Source organism: Pseudopodoces humilis, chromosome 4 (assembly GCF_049639895.1).
Source record: "Pseudopodoces humilis isolate 2021_Gansu_Grassland_sample_001 chromosome 4, ASM4963989v1, whole genome shotgun sequence".
Taxonomy (NCBI): Eukaryota; Metazoa; Chordata; class Aves; order Passeriformes; family Paridae; genus Pseudopodoces; species Pseudopodoces humilis.
Window position 1 is genome coordinate 59,605,868 of NC_142203.1, and position 22,707 is coordinate 59,628,574.

Below are 22,707 nucleotides of genomic sequence, written 5' to 3' on the forward strand. Positions count from 1 at the left end.
AGTGGTAAATGAGAACCAAAGAGAGACTAAATAATAATTTAAAAAGAAAATGCGAAAAAGTTGTTTCTATTAATCTTTGGGGTGTGTGGCATTTTGCAAGTGTTGAACACGATAATCTAGGAACAGTATTCTCAGGAATGAAATAAGCACATTCAGAATTACAGCATGATTTTTCTAGGCATGTTTTTTCTAACACTGGTATCCAATACTCACCTTTGCAGGTGGAGTGACAGGTTTGGGGACTAATCCTTTATAAACACTTGTGCCAGTTCCATTTCTTACTGGCTGTGAGAGAAGATTTCCCACTACTGGGAATCCAGATATCCGCAGTTCTTTCGTACTGCCTTTTTTAATGACCAGCATTCTCTGAGACCTAGATTTAGGATTTAAAGGGTACTCTGGAAGAAAAAAAAGAAGTGTGTATGTATATAGATATATGTGCCTGTGTACACAATCTCACTAGATTTTACTTCATAAGGTACTGGACAGCCATATGATCCAGAGCAAACAGGCATAAATCAGGAACTTAAATCGGTATTAGTTCCACAAATATTGTTCAAACCTGAAAAAAACAAGGGTTCTGTTTCATTTTCTACAACCATAATTTCAAAAATATTTCGCTTGGTGATGCAGGAATTGCACTTTTTGAAAGAAAATACATTCTTCAAAGAAGCCTGCTACACAGTTCCAGAGATTGCTGCATAGCAATTCTAAAATCAAAATACTGTCGTTGATAGCTACCCAAATAAAAGAGATTATGACTTTCACATTCCCCTTAAAATTTCCTAAAGAATAATTAGTTATATATTTATTAACGGCTCAGTTTAGAGCTCTGCACTGAGGTTCTATAAACATGAGACAAGATGCACCCTGCATGGCAATGACCAGTTTCTCTAGCACCATGATTCAGATGGACATAACAGGACAAAATTTCCACATTCATTGGAGCACAAATTAGGAGACATATAGTCAGCTGTCAAACTAGAAAATCTGCTATTCAGCAGTGTTAAGGAACGTCTATTAAAAACAGTTCTAAAATTGTCAAAAAAGTGGAAAAATATATTTTTTGTCCATGCATTCCAACATTGAGTTAAGAGCCTTTCCACGAATATCTCCTCTCCCTGCAAGCAATTCTACTTCACACAGTCATTATATCCTCTGTTTAAAAAAACCAAAACAACCCTATAAAAGCATACATAACACTTAAAAGCATACATGACTTTTGCTTTGTTTAGCACGTAGATGATAAAAAATAGTTAGCATAACTGTAAGCTTCATTCTCATCAAACCTCACAACAAGGTTTTTCATAATACTCACAGGCTCCCATCACATATATAAAGTAAAATGGAATCTAAGAGATGTGTACATTTTAACAGGTATTAGAAGGGATTGTAACACTCCTCTGTCCTGAATATTGTTTCATTCTAAAGGGAATAATAACAGCCTTAATTTCAGTTTTTCAATTACTAAACAAGACTGTTTTATTGAAAGACAGATTATCACATGAAAGCTGATAACAACATAAAACCAGAAAGCTGTCTAATTATTTATGATGCTGCAAAGATTTACAGCAATTAGATATTTATATTGAGGGGTTGGCCTATATCTAATGTAACTTTAGTGTGCAAAAAATACTGCTTAAGTATGAGAAAAAGAATCAGCAAATTAAAGTACTTTTTAAATCTCATTATTAGCAGTATTAGCAGTAGTCTAAGTAGACAAGTAAAAATTTTCATGTTTAATTAATTTCTTTTAAATAAAGAGAAATATTCTTATTTTGAGTACATTTATTATTTTAAAACCCCTGCCATCTAAAGCTACCACCTTCTAGGGGTAAACAATTGACTACATAAAGCCCATTAGAATTGTTAAGTGATAGCCAAACCATCAGGTGAGGATGAGAAAATAACCCCAATTACAGGTCTGCTCCATGCCCGTGCTCAGGATTGTATTTGTCATACAAATACTACACAAACACAACCAACAGCATAAGACATTTGCTTCCAGAAAAAGACCTTCAATTTCTGCAAGCTAACCTGCCCTTCCAGCTCTCCCAGGTTTCTCTCCAAATTCTTCCAACACATCTAATGAGTCAGTAGCATTCTTTTCCAAAGCTTTGAGCTAGCGATCAATACCATTAATTCAGGTGAACAACTTTCATTGCATTTCCTCTTGAAAATAAAGGTGAAAATTTATTGACATCTTTACAAAAAAAAAGACGTACACTACTTCTGGAAAAGAATACTAGTTGTGACTGCATCTACAGACTCGATGACTGATACTCATATTGGAAGTGTTATCTTCTAACAAAAAGATACCGACATTGTAATAATATTGAAGTCTTCTCAATCTATACCTTTATAATTCTAAAAAGAGGCTTGTATTTCAAATAAAACAACTTCAGATCTTGACTACATTTTTGCATTTAAAAATGTCAAAAATACTCACCCCACACACCTGCAGCTAGAGATTTATTCTGGTTTGGGTCCCTCTCACATTCAGGGTTTAAAGATGGCTGAAAGGAAGTTTTGTTATTATTAAAAAAGTAACTCTTGAGTTGTGGGATGAAATAAAGAACCACAGCAACACCAGCAGCATGACCTCTGCTGACAGACTAAACACCTGCCCCATGCACCAAACAGGTCAATGCTCACTTGTTGCTCTTCTCCAATAAAATCTCTCAGGCAGCTGCCAATGTCATTACATGAACTGCCCGGCGAAAGCAAAAAAACAGCAATGTATGTTTCTTCAAAGAGGAAGATCATCCTTTCCTTTACATCCTAATTGTGGGTGAAAGCAAGGGATCTTAGAAGTCCACAGGCATCAAGATTACTTTGTTCCAATTTCAGACTCAAATAAGACACCTGTGTAGAATTTAATACATACACATACCACAGCAGATGGGAATCCAACTGTAGTTTTACTTAAATACACAAGTAACAATAATAAACATACAGTAACAAACTCTAGATATAAAATAAGAAACTAAAATAACAAACTACTAACACTCCCTTACCTATGGATAATTCCTTACATGACAATCTGAAACTGATGAAATCTCATGAAGCAACTTATAATGGACAAAATGGTGTTTGCATGCAAAGTAAAACCTTTTTAAATGTAATTACAATTTACTTACAAAATCTTCAGCTTCAAACTGGTTAGGTACTTCTTTGTCTTCCTTTTTGTGTGTTTCATTATCAGGTACACTGTTCCCATGCAGTCCCTGGCCTTTTCCACAATGGAAGGTGGTGCAACGAGTACGGGAACTTCCACCATGGTACCCTCCACGATGGTTTATATTTTCTGGACCATTTCTGCCTTGTGAACGCCAACCGTTCCTCTCTTTTCGCCCAAAATGCCCTTGAATTTTTAAATTTTAAAGAAACATAATTACAAACAATTTAAAAAGAATATTTTACTCTGCAGAATTGTTAAAAAAATTGAATCACAAGCTCTATGCACTGGGATACAGTAGCATAGAAAACATTTCCATTCACATAAGCAGCAGGGAAGATCTTACAAAACAGTGCCAGAGAGAGAAGATAGCCAGCCAATGCTACAACAAGTCAAACTCTTTTCATGGCTGCTCATGTATATATGTATATATGCTGTTGGCTAGAGTATTAATCAACACTCTTATTCTGCTCAAGAGAGAAATACACTTGGAATGACATCAGCTTAACGAATCCTTAGTGCTTACATCCTCTCCCAGATGTGTCATTCCATTATCATTCTTTTACTGCAGAAAAAGAATTTAGTATAGATGACCTATCATCATCAGACTTTCTTTCTAGCTAGTGCTACAAAGAAATGATGCAAACATATTCACAGTGTTCCATAAATTATACCTCCATTTGACCTTCCAATGTTAGGATCAAACCCCTCTGAAGAACTGTGTCTTCTGCGATTTGCTTCGTAACGATTTTCTGTACACGTAAAATTTTCAGAATGTTTCTCAAAATTCAGCGATGACTGAAAGGAAGCATAAGTGGTAGACCTGAGATCTGATTATTAACAAAACTTAATCATCAGCAGTGTAACATGAACATTGCTCACGGTATACAAAATTCATCCTTACAAGAACTTTGAATAACAGACAATGCAGCTGTCCTCACATTCAGAGCTGTGTCATCATCTCTCAGGCTAATAAAGTGGAAGCTGCATCTTCTGCTCCAGGATACTGAAACAGCCCCTAAGTCACATGCCTGTGACACAAGGTAAAAAGTAGTGTCTACTTTGTTTTGGCAGCAAAACAGAGCACAAATGACATGCGTTGCATGTCATTTTTAAAATATTTTTTCAAAAGGTAAGAAAGGACAGAAGATCACAATTTGGAAGGCAGAAAAGAAGTATGGGATCTTAATCTGGATTTTCAGAAACTACATACATGTATTCCAAAGAAAGCAAGGAATCACTTCCACCCACAGCAGCTATACCCAAATAAAGCATAATGCATTAATCTTGTAATTATAATTTTAAAAAATGAATACAAGTAATTATGAAATACTGATAAGTTCTAGAATCAGAAGTGTCTAATTTCACAGATACTTCAAATTTTTATCTTATATGCACACATAAGAGAAATTTTAAAGAAATAAACCTTTAATGTATCAGTAGGAAATAGTAAACGAAAATCTTATTTTGAGAATAGCATGAAGAACTCAAACCACATCCTGACTAAAATTCATACCTGAAGATATTAAACAAAAAAAAAAAAAAAAAAAAAAAAAAAAAATCTTGCCTTACACAACCCATGTCTTCCTTTTAGCTTCTCTCTGGCCATACCTTTGAAATTACTTCCTTCTTCCTACCTACCCCACAGAGGAAATCACACACACAAAAAAAGATAGCCAAAGCTCTATGGATAATGCCCCTGTAGAGCTCAAGGTGCTGTTCAATACTCACCATTTTAAAATTCAAACACAAATAAGTATATATTTAAAAATCAAAGCATGTTTTTTAAATTGTACAGAAGCCAAATGTACAGGGACTACCCTGTCAATCTGAGGCCTGGGATGTGAAATACTTCACAAACTCTCCTTGTAGAGAGCAAAACCAGAAAACTGCAAAAAATTATTAAAATAAAAGTACTTCAAAAATTACCAAATTAGTTGAAATATTTAAGTGAATGGAAATCCTTAAACAGATTTTGACTAAGCTGCCAAAAATTTCAGAAAGTGCTAGATCTGCCAGTCTTAGGTGAAATTTCAGAAGAGGCTTCATGTGCTCATTTACGTACAACAACCTCTTAATATTGCTTTTGGAATTTAACTTTTTTTTTTCCTTTTAACTCCAAAACTCAATTTCATGTAAAATCAACATTTTCATAAAGTATAACTGACAGCATTTTATACATTGTGTTTGAGTTGCACATGCTATAATGAATCTGATGCTTCTAAACAGTGTGCAAAGATCATGCAGTTTGCATTTTCCCCACATGATGGAGGTATCCACCTATGAAGCCTCTCAAGGCAGAGATGACGGTAACCTCTGTAATCAAAAGGAAATTTATTGGCAACTTATGTAAGCTGAGAAATTATCTGACTCAGTTCAGCCAATCAAGGAAAAGGGATAGAAACAACACAGATTTTAAGAAATACAGGAAGTTGAACTACTTAACAAGAAGTGAAAGTGAACTTGTAAAATTGGCTTTATCTATCTGCAATGTCCCCATACCCTTTTTACAGCAATACTTTCTTAAAAGTTTTGTCCGTATCCCAAGATTGTTTCATTGTTCATAACACCTTCCCCTTCCACCTGCCCACCTGCAAGACTGCACTGCGCAAACACATTAGCTCTCAACGTGAAAAAATACACAACATAGACACCTATTTAGGTGGATTTTGCTGTGTAATTGACAGAGAGACAAGAAAAGGTTGCTATTTAAAGGAAATCAGCAGCAGTAGATGAGATGGATTTCAATCAAGCTGCAATATGTATGTTACATTAAAAAGCTCTTTCACAATCACAGCTTCCTCCTAGCAGGTTTCTATAATGCCAACCTTGAGCTATGCAAGGAAAAACATCTCAGCAACCAACGGCTCAAGGGGGAACCAGGTTCCTGTACATATAATTCCTGGAAGTGATTACACTTCAGAAATATAAAGACTGACCAAGCAGAGCTCAGTTTCTATTTCTCAAGTCTAAATATTGTTGATACCACAGTCTCACCCAGCTCCATCCTGTGCGAAACATAAGGCACCTTGCCTTCCTCACCCCCTTCCTCTTCAACTCCATCCCTCTTATCTGCTGTTCTCTTCTGCTTTTTTGATGTACAGCAGAAAATAAGTCTATTTTAGGATATAGAGGGGGGCCACAAATTCACGTGAAATGTCTTTCAAGGAATCACAAGTCTTATTCTGTAAGAACTACAAACAGATTTTTCAAGCAGTTAATATCCAAACATGCTGTATATCACAAATGCTCATCATTGAGGCAGTAGGCAATACAGGAAAATAAGGTACATTCCAACAATGATACACAAACATTACAACAGAGTAAGCATACAACATGGAGCTTTTGAAAGAAAAGAAAATCTAATTAAACTCCATGAAGCAAAGAATCATGGAAGAGAACAGGAGCCAAAAAATATACTTGCAACAAAATTTCATACCATTCAGAAATGGCATGACAAAACCCATACCTCAGATATGTTCTAGTGGTACTAGACTACTTCTGGAACTTACTTCCATCCTGCTGTACATAAAGCATGCAGGTAAAGCTCTTGCAGCTGACTCTTTAAATATGTAGTGAAAATTGTTTTGCATTTGTGACACCATATTAAGCTCCAAATACTTTTCCAATTTAAAGCATATTACATTGAAAAAAAACAGATCAAAAGAGTTGAATGCATCAGAAATCACAAAGAATGAAAACAAAGAGACTGCTTCTTAATTTGGATTTTCAGACACTGCGTATCCTGGAACAGATAGGCTTTACATTCCCATAAACAGATTACGCTAAACAAAGATTCTAGCTAGGTCAGGGTACAAGAGACATAAACAGAGTGATATAAATAATGACATTCAGTGTTGCGACTCAAAAAACATGTTTATGTTTGTGTAGACATACAGAATCGAAGCATTAGAAACTGCTAACACTGCTCACTATCTGTGCATTTAAACCACAAGCCTATTGCCAAAGTTTCTCAAGGCTATGCATTTTCCATGGACATGAAAGACTGCACAAAGCTTACAAGATAAGGAAAAGCACAGCAATTCTCATAGGAGCAGATATAAATATTGAATTCAAACTATTATAATGAAGATAGGTCCACAAATAAGGAAGCAGATGACAGGAGTTTTAATATCCAGTGCTGACTCTGCTTCTGCATTTGCAGAAATTGCATTAAGAAAGAATAGAAAGGCAGACCAGGAAGAAGCATTTCTGAGACAACCATACTCAAGACTTCCAGGAATATTTAAAAATTTAAACAATTAAGAGATTTTTATTTACCATTTCTAAGCTGTCCCTGTGGCAGTGTGCCTCAGGCAGACAAAGAGTTAACATTGTTCCACCCCAAACCCCTTGTGAAGGGCAGCCCAGGTGTTCTGATTGGGTTTGAGTCCCTGGGGGGTTCTCCTTTGGTGTGCTTCTACTGGTCCCTGACCCTGAACTCCACCCTCAAAGGTGGAAACCCTCCATTCTGTCCCTCAAAAACCCCTGCTGTGCCTCTGTTCAGAGCTCTCTGTTCTGGACCTGGGTTTGTTTCCATGCTGAATAAATGGTTTCATGAACCAGAAGCCCGTCTCGGTTGGTGTTTCATGCTGGTCCCCAGAATCCTGCTGCTTCCCTGGACGAGATCCTGAGGTTGCTGACTGCAACATGTCCCATTATATAAAGTAACAGTAGTCTAGATGAAACAGCCAGAGTGAAGATGCTTAACAGTATGAAAGCACCACACTCTACCAGTAGCAACAAGCATTCCACCATCAACTGCAAAGGCATTTCAGAAAGTCTAAAAAAGCATAGCTTTAATCACTTGGATGATAGAATAATACTCCTGCAAAATTTACAGCACACAACTAAAAATCAGAAGTGAGAACATCAAATACATGGTCTATCTTAGTGCTTCTAGCACAGAACACAATAATTAATTTTAAACACCTGACAAAGGCAACCTTTAACCAACCACAGCCAAGGCCAAACATGTGCTTCTTTCAATGAACTAAACTGCTCAAGCAAAAAACTCTACTGGAGTCATCTGTCATTACAGTACTCATGAAGTGATTTGCGTTTTTACTGTGATTGAGGCTATGACATTTAGGTATCCCTAATAATGAGAGTGCCTTTTCTAAAGAACAATGCAAAACATACCTTTGTTGATGATGGTGGTGTAGGAAAATTAAGCCAGGCTGGAGCAAAGTCATGCTGCGCCATTTAGGTCCAGTCTCTCCAAATCAATGAAAAAAGGCTTAGCACCACATGGCAAGTCCCTGTAATCAGAAGAGAAGAAATAAATTCTTTTACATGCTTCTGTTACAAGTGGATTACACTTGCAGTCTTTTGTTCGGTACTTCCTTACTGTTTTCCCGTATTATTTTCCTCACAAATCTGATTTGGAATCTAACTATCCTCATCTCATTTACAGCATCAAATCTCTTTTTACTTATTTTATTACTAAAGTGTTACATAAATCAAATATATCACAGGAATCATGAAAATATAACTGTAACATTTCTTTCTTTATGTCCTCTTATAAATGGGATGGAGCATCTTATGTAAGGTCTGATCCAAAGCACTATGGCAAATTTAGCTTGCTAAAACACTTTCTGGTACTATCTAGAAGGGATTTTGTGAGCTATTTTATTAGCCTCCTAGAAGATGATTGTTTTTAATTAATCCCTAACAACTAGTTTCAGCTGCCATATGAAAGTTCCTTATGAAAAGCCTAGACTCTTGGGCTCATCACAAACCTCACAATGTCTCTAGCTTTAATGGAAATAGTCTATGCGTCCAGAGTGTCAAAATCCAGTAAAATTCTCTAGTTTGAAAATGGGTCAAAGAATGTAATGGTTTACGATTAAAACCCGGGAATACTTTTACTACCCTGCATTCTTCTCACATGTAAGAAAATATTTCTCAACAAGTAAGAGAACACAAGGTAATGTGAACTATGTCATCTGAAGCTGAAATGTAGCACAGACAGGAAAGAAATGGATGAAACACTTCCAAATTATACCAGGGCAACTGAATCAGGCTCTGCAGCTAGTCACTGCAAAATGGTCTATGACTCAAAAGTATTTTAAGTATGATATACAAGCTATTAGAAATCCAGCTAGTGAAAACATAATAAACACCCACACACATTATATAGGGAGGCCCAAATAAACCTGGATTCTACATCTCTGCACAGCAGAGTGCAAATCTGTTAGTGAGAACAGATACAGTTCACTTTAATCTATGGCTGCTGTAATGTACTAGTAAGAGATGTGGAATCTGAAATTGGTAGCTCATAATTATGGTTTCTCTCTGGCCTGAACCAGAATATTGCAGGCTACTGCAGATTTTCATTGACAGATAAGACTGTTCCAGCTTCTAAAACGAAGTCTAACAGATTTGTTAGATTTAACTTAGTGTAAAACGATAGTTAGTTGAGCTGCTGTTTCATTTTAGTGAGCTCATATTTAAGTTTTTCAGTACCTGAATACCATAGTTAAACTGTAAGGTAGGACGTACAATTATTACAGTTAAATAGAGACAAGGGTAAAGGTATGCATCACCCAAATAACAAACTATAGATTACTCTGCTGAAGTCATTCAACTCACTCCTAAACCAACTTCAACAAGAAATCAAGAGAAATTTTCTACATATTTCCAGTTATATCAAACTAATAAAATATAAATGAACCATCACAGAAATGGCTTCTCTTCCTAAAAAGAATCATGTTCATTTTTACTGATATATCCCATTCAGCAACAGTATACAAAAGGGCGTATGTTTACAAATGAATCAAGAGATGTTAAATTAAGAAACAACAAATCTGAGCAGATTCCAGCAAGAAAAAAAATGTCTTCCCCTTAACTTAGACACAGTTCTCATCTCCAAGCAAGAACCATGATATCCTCAGAAATTATCAAGACGGATTTTCAGTACTGTAAGAGTGACACAACAACCAAGTCTTCAGACTGAGGCACTTAAAGTCTGAAAAACTGTGGGTAAGATTAGGTTTATACCAAGGAAGAACATAAAGATTTTGCCAAGTATCACCAAGTTATTGGGGCATCAGCTATTAAGTACAGGACAGCAAATCCACTAACAATGGGAAACAATTAATAGATTTATCTTACTGTTTTTAGAAAACTAGTCAACCTTCCTAGCATTATTTATGCAACTGTCATGAGAAGAGTTTATTAACTCACTAACATCTCTACCTTTTATCCTTTGCACAAAAGACTGGGTGATCACCAAGTATCCAAGGACTGGAAAGGTATTTTGTAAAAAGACCTTTTCCCACAGCTCACTGACACTGGCTGCCTATTTCTTCATGCAAAATTTTTTCTCAAAGCAGATTCAAGTCTTCCTCATGTTCTCAGCTAAAAAAGCTCTAAAAATCTGTTGATAGTGCTGCTCTGTCAGATGAGTCAGTCTTTTTCTTACAAAGAAACTTATATGGCAAACACAGAGACCTGGGCCAAAACTACACAATACTCAGAGCACAAAGTCAGCAACAGAATGTATGTGTTAAGTTTCAATAGGCCCATTAAAAGTCAAACTCTTAGGATTAATTCTTCCAAGTAGTTTTGATAAAAAAACAGCAAGAAAAAAAAAGCACAGATGTATTTCTAGAACACTACCTGACCAAACTCAGAGGTTTGCAGTTAAGCATTAACATGAGAAACAGCTCCTGTGGATATTCCATACTGAAGTCAAGAAAATATTTTCTTTCACCTAATTGTATATATGCCTGGTCTAGCAATTAGACATGGGAACAGAGAGTACTTTCAATATTAAACCTTTCTAACTTTGAACAGGCACAAATATCTCAGCATAATTAAACTGGGAAACAAAGGGCAGGTCAGGAAAAAACATTTTAAAACTGCCTTAGAGGACATAGCCTACCCAACTTAAAGTTGCTGGTTGCGTATTTTACCAGGTTTCATAAACATTCTTACAGCTGCTAGCTTTCTGATGTTGTCAACAAGTTTGCCCTATATATAAAAAAAATTAATATCATCATGATCTCTGTTCAGATGATTTGACACATATTTGATAGCTCTAGAATATTCTTATTTCTGAGGAAGGTATTTTTGATAAACTCAAAACAGATCACAAAGCATAAGAATGGGATGTCAGCAAGGCACCTCTGCTGCCACAGGCAGGATTTACTATGCTTAAAACCTTTGTGATCAGCTTGGTTGCCAACACTAGTGTGTTTCTTGCTTGTTTTCCAACTTAAGCTTGACCAACAACTAGCAAGTTATTCTGAAACATATTCTAACATTAACATTTTCTACCTTATTTCCCTGCTATTAAGGTCCCCTACCTAAGCTATCCCAAAAAGTCAGAGATGTGTCTGCATTCTGCATCCACCAAAGCATCTGCAAACTTTATTCAGACACATATTATCTATTACTTTTAAATAAGACAAAAACAACATTTAAAGTATTTTAACAGAATTAAAGTCATCCAGTAGCATAAAATTGCTTTTATTACACTGACCTGAAACCATACGTCTACTAGCAAGTTTTCTCTTGCACACACACCACACAAACACTGTTCAGTAACACTAATAAAGTAGCTGATGTATCCCCAGCATTAATAGAGCTATCAGAAGTAAACTTAGTGAGGTAAACACCATAGATTCAAAATCAATTCCAGGGCTTTCAGAAACTCTCTTGGTAACAAAAGAGCAGGTCCAAAATTTATCATTAATGTTTAAGCCACCATTCCCTATTAACACAGATCTGCCATTTTTCAATCCAACTGTAGCAAAAGCTAACTCAGGCTCTCAGCTGCTTAAGCAAAGCTGCACCATTCTAGAAAGGTAAGAAAAATATACTGAAAAGTGCTATCCTCATACTGTTAGCACTCAAATACACTTATGCCTTTAGACATACTGGTCAAACTATTGTCTCACCTCAGCAATAGTCTCTTGTGACCAATTCAAGTAATGTGTAGTGACCTTAGTGACCTCAGTAAAAGAAGTCTTCCATAGCCCATAAATTTAGATAAAATTAACATGTTGCTGTGATGTGAATAATAGAATAGTTAAGAGCAAAGAAAGAAATCCTACTGTTAAGTTTTACATCCTGAGGGAGGGATCTCAAAGAAGTCTAAAGAATTTTGCTTTAAGTAACATGCAGAAATTAATCCAATATTCAATTAAACAAAATTTAATTCTATAGTTTTGTGAAGTATTATCTTCAATAACAAGGCAGTGACTGCCAAGGAATAATGAACAGCTGGTTCCAGATGATATACAGTGAAGATATTTGTCATAAATATTCCTCAGCCATCTACTTCAAGCCACATCTGCAGCTGAAGAGCACTGCACCAAATAAACTCAACCAACACACAGAAAAGGCTGGACTGGGCTTTTTTGTATTATTGAGTCAATAAGGTTCTTTTGAAGCCTTCTTTGGTAAGAAACTATTTCTCATCAGTTGTAAAACAGCAGGAAAACCCCATATTCTAAAGAAATTTGTGTTATCTGCATAGCATCTGGGAAAAATTGATGTACTGTCTCCAGATTACAAAAATAAGTAACATGCTATGAAGTGGGAATCTGAAAGCAACTGCATCAATCAGGAGTCAAGACTTCTGGGAAAGGATAAGAATCAACACCTAGGGTCAACACCCAAATCTGCGAAAAAAAACAAAAATGAAGCTAAAAACAAGTACCATTGGTTTATCTTGTACTTACCAAATTAAATGAAGAAATCAAACATTAAAAACTATAGTCAATTTTCCTCACACTAATACATTTTCCCTTTTTAAATTCCCACAGAACAAGTGAAATCACCCTTAGGAATAACAGCATAGGAATTCAAGATTTTACTTGGTGCAATAACAAACTATTTCAGTGATCAGGGACATGAAAAGTCTAAGGAAACTATCTGGCTTACTTTGCCTCACAAAATGAAGATATAAGATGCACTTAAAAAGTGGTTATGAACATCTGAAGGAGAAAAATTCAGCAAGAAAGGAGATGTGTTAATCCAAAATACCACCAGAATCACAAGGCAATCAATCACAGTATATTGAAGCTGGACAGACACACGAACCTGAAGACTACAGGAACAATATTCTGAAAAAGCTTTAAGGTTTAGATAAATATTTGAACCTGTAGTTTTCTATTACACTTCTAAATCAGGCCCTAATAATTGTAACTAAAGAGTTTAACATGCAGGATGACGCATTATACAAAGATAACACTGTAAAAGCTAATTCATTTTTCCCTATTTTCAGTGCTAACCACTCAAGAGTGATATCTCTCCAGCAACTTTTTTCTCTCTCCCCTGCTATTTGAAATCAATACAGTTTAAAAAACTAACATTTAAGCACAAAAAAGAAATATTGCAACCAAAATGTAAGTAAAATTCTGTTTTTTTCCTGCAATAACAGAAACAAAATTCAATATGACACAAAAGCAGAAAACACCCTTCTATTCATGAACTTTCAGACTATCCTGCTTTCAGATTACTTTAGCAAAATGCTTCCTCAAACTTCACCTTAATATTAAACTTTTCACCTTATCTGCAACCATTAATTCACTATTACTGGGACAAGCAAACTTACTAACATTTAAGTTTCATTTGCAAAGCTTGTTCATAAACTAAAACCTCCACCACTCAGTTCTCACATAAAACAAGGGCACGAAATACACATTACAAGGACATCCAGATAAACAAATTAGCTGAAATAGTGTTACGGAGTACATCTTGGCGTTAACAAACACTAGTTGTCACATTTTAATAAAGTTATGTAACTGCTTGCAGTAAGAATTAATTTCTTTTAATACTTGGTTTTTTCTCATCTATTTATTTATTGGGGGAGAGGGGGTGACGACAGGCAGAAAAAAATGCTTGCTCATTCTCACACCATTTGTGCTAAATTTGGGACTGCTACCACCACAGTCATGTTAGTCATGGATTTCATGCCCTTCACTCTGGGGCAATTTCACCAAGCAGGCAGACTGGCAATACATGGCAGTACTTTCCAACCACTAGTGAAGTCCAAGAGCGCCACAGGCTAAGCACAGTGCAGAACCCCAGCAAGCATCTGTCGCTCTAGAGTGGCAGAAATTGTTTCTCTGTGTAGCACAAAAAAATGGGAATACACTGCAGTCACATAGAATCAGAACAGTGTAATTGCAGAGCCACTTACAGACAGAATCGTGTGTATGTACCACCTGACTTAAATGCAGCACTAGTCCAGGAAGCACTTGTGCTGCCAAACACTATGAAGAAGAAGTATAAGACATGAAGACAGAACTAGACTATATTTTCCCCATGCCAGGGAACTATAAAACACTGGAAACAGCACAGACAAAGCTTTAAAATAAATAAAACTAAAATGAAAAATAAAATAAACTAAAAACCAAGCTAAACTAAAAATAAATTTAAAATAAACTAAAAATAAAATTAAAAATTAAAATAAATATTTTTTTAAAAAAAATCAAATAGGAAAGTTTCCAGCTCAAACTCTGGAAAATTTACAGTATCATGTCTTCTGCACTGCTTCTGACAACATAGTAGAATAGCAAATTCCTTTACAAAAGTATTTAATCTGGCCTTAAATGCATCATGAAAACAAAGCCTACTGAAGTCTGGAATCAACTGATTACACAGAAACATAATTCACCTGATCAATCATGGTCCCTTTTAAAGACAATCCTTTACCCAGAATGTCTTCTAGTTTTAATTGTGCTCATCAAACCTTTACAGTGTTAAAAAAAAATCCCTCTAAAATTTACACAACACTAAAAATAGCCATAGAACATCTCTGGAAGGAATTGGATACTCTGTAGGAATTGGGAAAGCGACTGTTGTGAGAACTGAGCTGGAGGCAATCTCGGCACTCCCTGCATAAGTGGACATGAGAGACTACAGATGGCAGGGCAAAAGAAATCACCTTCTGAAATATTGCAAGATGGCTGGGCAGAGAAAGCAGATGTAATCAAAACATTTGGGATTTCAGTTATCTCGTACCTACAGTCTCTAGTCCCATCAATAGTATTAACAAAACTAAAGTCTTCCTTATGATTTGCACCTCCACACAATTCTACATGCAGAGTGTAATGGCTTACTAATTTTAGATTTGGAAAGGACTTTCTGAAAAATTAAAGTATAACATCTAGTGATAACTCTGAAAGAGTAATGGCCAACTTATACTTTCCTAAACTTCAAGACTAATAGCCAACTTTTACTTCCCTAGAACTTTAAACCAAGTATCAGCCTGTGCCCATTGGACAGATACTGCAGTCTCTTTATCATCTTTGTGGTCCTTTACTGAACTATCTCCACCAAATCTCACCCTTTCTTGGATCTGAGAGCCTGTAACAATGTTACACATCCTGGAAAGGCGACACAGTGCTCTCCATGTGGCCTCACCAAGGCTGAACGCAAGACAAAGCTGAACTCCCCTCCACCTGCTGGCACCACTCTTCCTGATGTTACCCAGAGAGATTTTCATTTTACTCGTTAGGAGGACACATTGCTGGCTCATGGTTGGCTTGCTGTTCAACAGGTCCCCAAGGTCCTTCTCCACAGCTGGCATATGCAGCTGGCATTCCAGAAAATTCACACTTTCCCTTTGCTTCATGAGGGTCCTCTATCCACATTCTTCCACACAACAGAACAAACATCAAGTGTATATATGAGCCAGTTCACCCTATCTTATATTATTTGCAAACTTGCCGAGTGTTAACTCTGCCCCACTGTCCAGGACTTTAATGAAGATGGCTAATAGCAGGGGCTCCTGTACTGAACTCTGAGGTACCGGCTTCTTCCGAATGCCTTTGTGCCGCTGATCACGTCCCTGAGGACCTGTGCCTCACCATTCAGATAGCTCTGGATATACCTCATTGCTCACTTCTCCACACATACCGGGCACCTTTTCCACAACCATGTCATAGAACACAATGTCAAAAGCCTTACTGAAGTCAGGATAAACACCATCCATTGCTCTCTGTTCATCTGCCAAGCTAGTCACCTCATTGTAAAGGGTTATTAGCTTGCTGAAGTGTGATTTCCCCTTCATAAAGCCATTTTGACTGCTCTCACTCACCTTCCTGTCCTTCACATGTTTGGAAACACGTTTCCAGGATCAGCTGGTGTACAACCTTCCCATGAACTGAAGCGATGCTGACTGGCCTGTAGTTCCCTGGATTCTCTTTCTCATCTCTCCTGATGACAAAATTAATATTTGCTCTCTTCTCTTACTCAAGAGCCCCTCCCAATGACTATTAGACCTCTCAAAGATAATAAGGAATGGCTTTGAAGTAACATCAGCACCCATGGAAGAATGGAACACTTATCATGGATCCCTCTGCACCCCTGGAAGCATCCTGTCAAGCCCCATGGACTTACAAGTTATTTAAGTGTTCCCGAACCTGATTCTTTCTTCACTGCGGGTGGAGAAAGAAAGCACAGCAGAACTTGAAGATGACAAGGACATGAGACCAGAGAAGGTCCCCACCCAATTTTAAAGGTGTTGTTTAACTTGTCTAACCAGTATTCAGCTGGCAGGGACTGTCCCACTGGTATTGAACACATGCAACCTCAGGGAAGTCTCTTCCAGTGAACAAAATAAAAGTATTTCCCTAGTTCAGAAAATTGTCTTCAGTACTTAAAATAGGTTATACTGCTATAGACAAGATACATTTGGTAACACTCTTTCCAAACTGTGAGAATAAACAAAAACAGCTTTGTTTTTTCATAACGTTCTAGCATGAAGAAACAGATAGAATACCTGCCATTATATAGTGCCACTACTATAATAAGAAAAAAACAGGCAAATAATATAGTAAAATAGCCAAAACTTCTACATTTTAAAAATTTAATCTACTAAAAGTGGTGTGCCTTTGAAATGTATTTACTATGGCATATCTACATCCTATTTAAATGGAGCTGACCAAAATTTGTAGGAAGAACAAATTTTAAAGTAAAGACAAAATTGGGAAAAAACAAAAACAAAAACAAAACAACCCTGTCAGCTGAACCCATCACCAGAAGACAAGGAAAACCAATGAAAAATAGTTCTGTATTTTCAGGTTCTATACTTAAGCTTTGTCTCTGTGTAGTCTGTATCATTTCACAGAAAACAGTTTCTGTGACACTTGGGAACTTGAGAGATTGTAAGAAGACCATTAAAATAAAAGGCATTATAAACTCCAACAGCTAGGAATACCTGAAGCTTGTGAATGGAATTTCAAATTTAGTAACAATGGGGGGGAGGGGAGGAAAGGTTCAAGCCACGAATTCACAAAATTAAAAAAGAGATACAAATTTCTTGATGCTCCCTGAAGATCACTTTAGAAATTCAGTCAATTGATTTGAGAAAACCATGAACAGAATAAATGTTAAAATAAAAATGTTAAAATGTTAAATTTATATTTTCCAAGGGAATCTCAAATTAGTACGTATGCATATCTAAGTGGCACATTCCTATGAGCTTTTATCTAATGCCTCACAGATTATTATTATTACTACAGTAAGTACAGCACACCACAAATTACATAGGGGACCCTTAACTCCACTTTCCAACTACACACATCTGACAAACCACCCTGACTTTGTCAATGTAGTTTTTAGCATAGTATTTATAAATGGGGTACAAGAAGATTGCAAGCGGTGATAATCAAAGCACAACTATAATGTTGTTATGAGAGCACGGGAAAGAAAAGGTTATACACAGTGTCTCAATTTGCAACTAACTGCTTTGCTTCCTTGATAATGAGCTCCAGTATACATATCAAATTCTTATTTCATCAGAAAACAAACAAGACCACACATATGAATTTCAGAAGGTCCAACAAGGTAGTCAGAATACCAGCCCTTCAGTGTTCCCATCATGAGCCAGCTTCAAATTTTGGCTTCAACCCTTTATCATGAGCCAAAGGGAAACTACCAAGTATTAGTCTGAATTAGGCAAAGAAACTATGTGCACAAGACCCAGCCATCAGTCTACACACTCTTTTTTCGTATACAGAATCACTCAGGACATTTTCAAACTAAGCAGACCTTCAAAATAACCCACACTACCCATGTTTTTTTCTTCTGACATGAAGTACGTCTTCTGTCAAAAGAGAAATTTCCAAGTATACTGGATCCTTCTGTTACCCTTCTCTGCTATCTCTAGTTAAGAGAAGCACTAATTTGAAATCAAGCTGCTAAATGTAAGGTCTAAACAATACTTCTATTTAAAATCTGTAAATCTCAATTTTCATTCCCCTTTTGAAGACAAAGTTTATTAGATATCTTCCTTACTATTCTGTAACTCCTGTAGTTCCAACAAATCAAAATAAGCTGATTTCAAGTTATTTTGCTATCCAAAATTTGCATGTTAATAAAACAGAAAATATCCAAACCCTTACAACAAGCCTTATGAGTTTTCAAAACTGGAAGTATTTCTACTGATCACAAATTGCTACAAAAGCATGACAAACACTTCAATTGAAGATTCTTCTTTCGTTCCTCTCTGTTTAAATGAACAGCCACAACAACAGAGTAAGTTTACATCTTTACAGTCAAACTTTTAACATTCTGAAGGGAAAGTGTCATCTCACCCCTTGTGGCATTTCAATGAAAAACTATTTTTAAAAAAGATTAGGTTTGCTAATTCTCTCAACTGTTTTGGTTCTCTAAAATTTACTGCCTAAGATTCATACCTTTAATAGAAAGGAAAGGGGAGCTGAACTTCTGAAGATCTCTCCCACCAGTTAAACAAAAACTTCTGAAACAGTTCAACAGCAGCCTCTTATTTGTCAATCATGCTACTGCACAGCAAGCAAAATTTCATGTCCCCACCATCCAATACAGAACTGTCCTCACATATATTCTACCACTGGACAATATAGAAGAACAAAAGAAGATATCCATAAAATCTATAATTTACCTTCTTGCTTCATGTTTTAAAAAGAAGTGTAAGATCTAAGGTTTCCTGCAGAGCACTAAGGAAGGAACAAGGTCCTCTGTTAGATCTGAACATTTACTCTAAGGTATGAAGAGTATACAGAGTCAAAACATAGTTTTTTAACCAATTAAATTAATTTTAACCAATTAAACCCAACGCATTCTTTAGTACAGCCACAGACTTAACACTTACCTTTACAGAGACTTAGCAAAAATATAGAAAACTCAAAAAGAAATCATCTTCATCATCTAAGTCTTTCAGATAACAAAACAATGACTATTTAAATTTTTGTTTTTGCACCATACCAAAATGTAGATTTAAAAAAAAAAAAAAGTAAACTATTTCATAACATGAAATAACTTCACATTTGAAGGTAAACAAAAGCCAGGTTTCTCCTACTTGAGAGTCTAACACACTTTGGTGTGTAATGATTCCACTACATGGTACATGACAATTTAGCAAAAGCCTGATAGATGCTCATTTCTTGCCCTTTAACAAGATTCAAATTCGAAAGCTGAAGTGTGAGTTCAATTACATCACTGTAATTGAACTAATCACTAGTCAGCGTATGTTATGTAGGAAATTCACCAGGAATACTTTTGCACTTTTGGAATTATCACAAGGAAGAAATAGCAGTTGAAAAAGGTAGAAGCTTTGCCCAGTGCTGAGTATATAAAGCAGATAGACAACTCCCTGTTTCAGGTGTTTCCCTGACTAGGCTTACCCAAGACATGAAGGAAGGAGACTGTGATAGCATTGAGAGCACCACATAGGACATTATCCTCAGTTACCATGTTCAGTTACTCAAACACATTGAGTAAGAAAAAACATAACAAAAAGCATGCCAAATTTCATTCACATCTGTTTGTAATGAGGTCTGCAAACAGTTGTCTTTGCAGGACAGAATTTATTCCTGCTACTAAAAAAAAAAAAAAAAGAAATAAAAGCAACTTCCTCAGATGTTATTCATGAACTGTCACTGTAACAGTTTTATCCACACATGTTAAACAGAATAAACTCATTAGAAGGGAGGACAAAATAAAAGCATCACAAAGTACATAGACTTGTATAACGCTAAATATCTGCACAATTTGACTCAATCATTTTACCACTGTAATTCTGCTTCAGCTTTGCTGCAAGATTAAAGGGTACTTATTCTCAAAAGTTTCCACCAACAATTTTTTCACATAGTAAAGCAACCTGCACCATTCTAAAGAATTAGCCACTAAAAATGTACCCATTTTATGAACCTACCAGAATAAACACATCAGTAAAAGACAACCTGCTGACAGTTATCCCACTACAAAAGCTCTGTTTCCATCAAGGCTTAAAGTATAAGCTCTTGGGAGCAAGGACATTCTCTTCATAGATATCTGCAAAGCGTTTAACAGCACATTATAAGCACTTTGAAAACAAAAATCTAGGGAAGAAATTAAAGTGGACCAGCACGCTTGGCATTCTGTCCTCAGTAGGTATGAATTTTCTTTAGGGTACAGGGGCACAGCTGTAAAACATTCCTGAATCCTTGTCAAACACATATGCACACAGATAAGAAAAAAATACACTTCTTTAGAAACCCTGATGGTAAGGGGGTAACATATATATCTTAAACACCAATAGCTGGATACTGCAGAGCCAGTTGGTGGTAAATGGGATGTGGCTGGAGAAGGGGCCACACAGAGGTAGGACAGCACTCTTCTGGGACAAACAGCCTCATTCTAGTCCATGGAGACACAACAAACAAAAGACAGCACCAGCACAGAAGCAGGCATGAACTTCTGACCAAAGGCCAATGCAGTAGGGGCATGAGACCACCAGGGACCCCCACAAAAACCCTCCAAGCCATTTCCAGAAAGGCCTCAAAGAATGGACCATGCAAGATAACTGATCTACATAGAAAATTAAAACCTTACCTTCAGGGCAAGGAAACTATCTATAAGAAGGTACACCACCAAGCCCTGGCTGCACACCCCAGGATATCCCATAAGCCAGACCAACCAGATCTAGTGATCTCTCTCTTTCTTTCTTCTTCTCACTCTCCCTCTCCTTAATTCATCTCTTCCCTTCTACCCTGTCCCTACAATGTAAGCTGTGTGTTTATATAGTAGGCCAGGGACCGACATTCCCATTTCAATGCCAAGTGCGCAATTTATGTATAAAACCTGGTGATTTTTTGTGAACCCTCCAACTTTTGTTGTCCCTTTCAACTATACACAAGCATTCATGAATCTTGGGTGCTTCCTTCCCCCTAAGTGACACTACAACTTCCCAAGTGTAAGTACTGTGAAAGGAATAAAAAAATTATCCTACCAGCAAACAGAGAGGTGTAAAGATTTAATTAATTAATTAATTAATTTAATTAAGCTAAAAAGCAAACTCCTCAAGACTTCCAGAAGAGTCTAGAAAAAGACATCACCAAAAATAGTAAGTGGAAGACGTAGATCCTTGATTTCAGTAAGAGTGTCTTGAAAAGAAATAAAACTATCTCACAGCATTGAAAATTAATAGCTTGGAAAAACAAGCAATGCATCACTTTTTCTACAAGTTAAGAAGTGAATATTTCTATTACTCTCAAAAGCATACAACAGACAACAACCAAATGAAATGGCCACTCCCACCCGAACTCTCCATCTACCAAATGCTTTAAAAAAAAACATATTCATACAAGTAAAGGAATATACAAAATCACTTTTTTCTATTGGTTTGGTTCCTTAACAAGTGGCTCAGCTCACTACTCAATCCCAGCCACACCTAGACTCAGTACAGAAGAGCCACAAGCCATAGCCAGAGATTACAGAAACAGCCCCCACTCACGTTCCAAAGTTTCCATATTTTCAAAGCAACAAAACTGAAACAGAAGTGAAAATAACAAAACAGTAAGACCATCCAAAGCAGAAAACTGAAGCTGGTTCAACCTTTGATGACGATACTGACAACACACAGATAAGAACTTCAGTGAGACCAAGAATTTACAAAATGTATGTAGATGCAAGTCTTTCATTAGTAGTCAAAATAACAAGCTACAGGAGTTAAAATACACTGCATAAATTTTTAAATAGTTTTGCGTGCTTAACTACACTTTTTCTGCAAGGTTTTAACACAAGCAATCTTCCCAAACATTTCTGCACTATCCTCAGAGAAAATCTTTTTTCATTAGTTCACTACTAATAATACATTAGAACCGCAGAAGCTCTCAAAAATATTTTAAAGAGTGACAACTGAGGTAAATGTATAAACCTCTACCAGATGCTCAGTTTAAAGTCTACCCAACAACACTTTAATCATTTAAAGCCTTATGAATCATCGGGGGGGTAGGGGATAGAGAACTTCAGTAAAATTACCACTGACTTTTGAATTAAGTTGCTCTGTCCATCTTAATTTTCTTTCAGGCAGTAGCAGTTCAGTTGAATGCAAACCTACGAAAAATTATTACAAACACGTCAATGCCAAAATCAAAAAATATTTAATCACTGTGGGATAAAGGAAACTACAATACATCTAAAAATAACAAGGAAGATAAGCCAATTTACCAGTATATTTAATTCTGTATTATTCCAAGGAGACAGACCTTTTTTTGAAGAGCTATACTTGCAGACCAGGCAGACTAATTCATTCCCATTACAGA

At 36.3% G+C, this 22,707-nt stretch overlaps 1 protein-coding gene across 4 annotated transcripts in view; it reads right to left on the reverse strand.

Moving 5' to 3' along the window:
* Positions 1-22,707, reverse strand: part of GPBP1 (GC-rich promoter binding protein 1) — a 36,174-nt gene that overhangs the window by 10,937 nt on the left and 2,530 nt on the right. For all 4 annotated transcript variants that reach the window (XM_088054468.1, XM_088054467.1, XM_005532647.3 and 1 more), the window contains 6 exons: positions 22,431-22,498; positions 8,321-8,439; positions 3,853-3,976; positions 3,141-3,364; positions 2,450-2,516; positions 214-398 (listed from right to left, as the gene is read on the reverse strand). In XM_088054468.1, coding sequence (XP_087910594.1) covers positions 214-398; positions 2,450-2,516; positions 3,141-3,364; positions 3,853-3,976; positions 8,321-8,383 — 663 coding nt within the window. In that variant the 5' untranslated portion in view covers positions 8,384-8,439; positions 22,431-22,498. The remainder of the gene's footprint in view (positions 1-213; positions 399-2,449; positions 2,517-3,140; positions 3,365-3,852; positions 3,977-8,320; positions 8,440-22,430; positions 22,499-22,707) is intronic.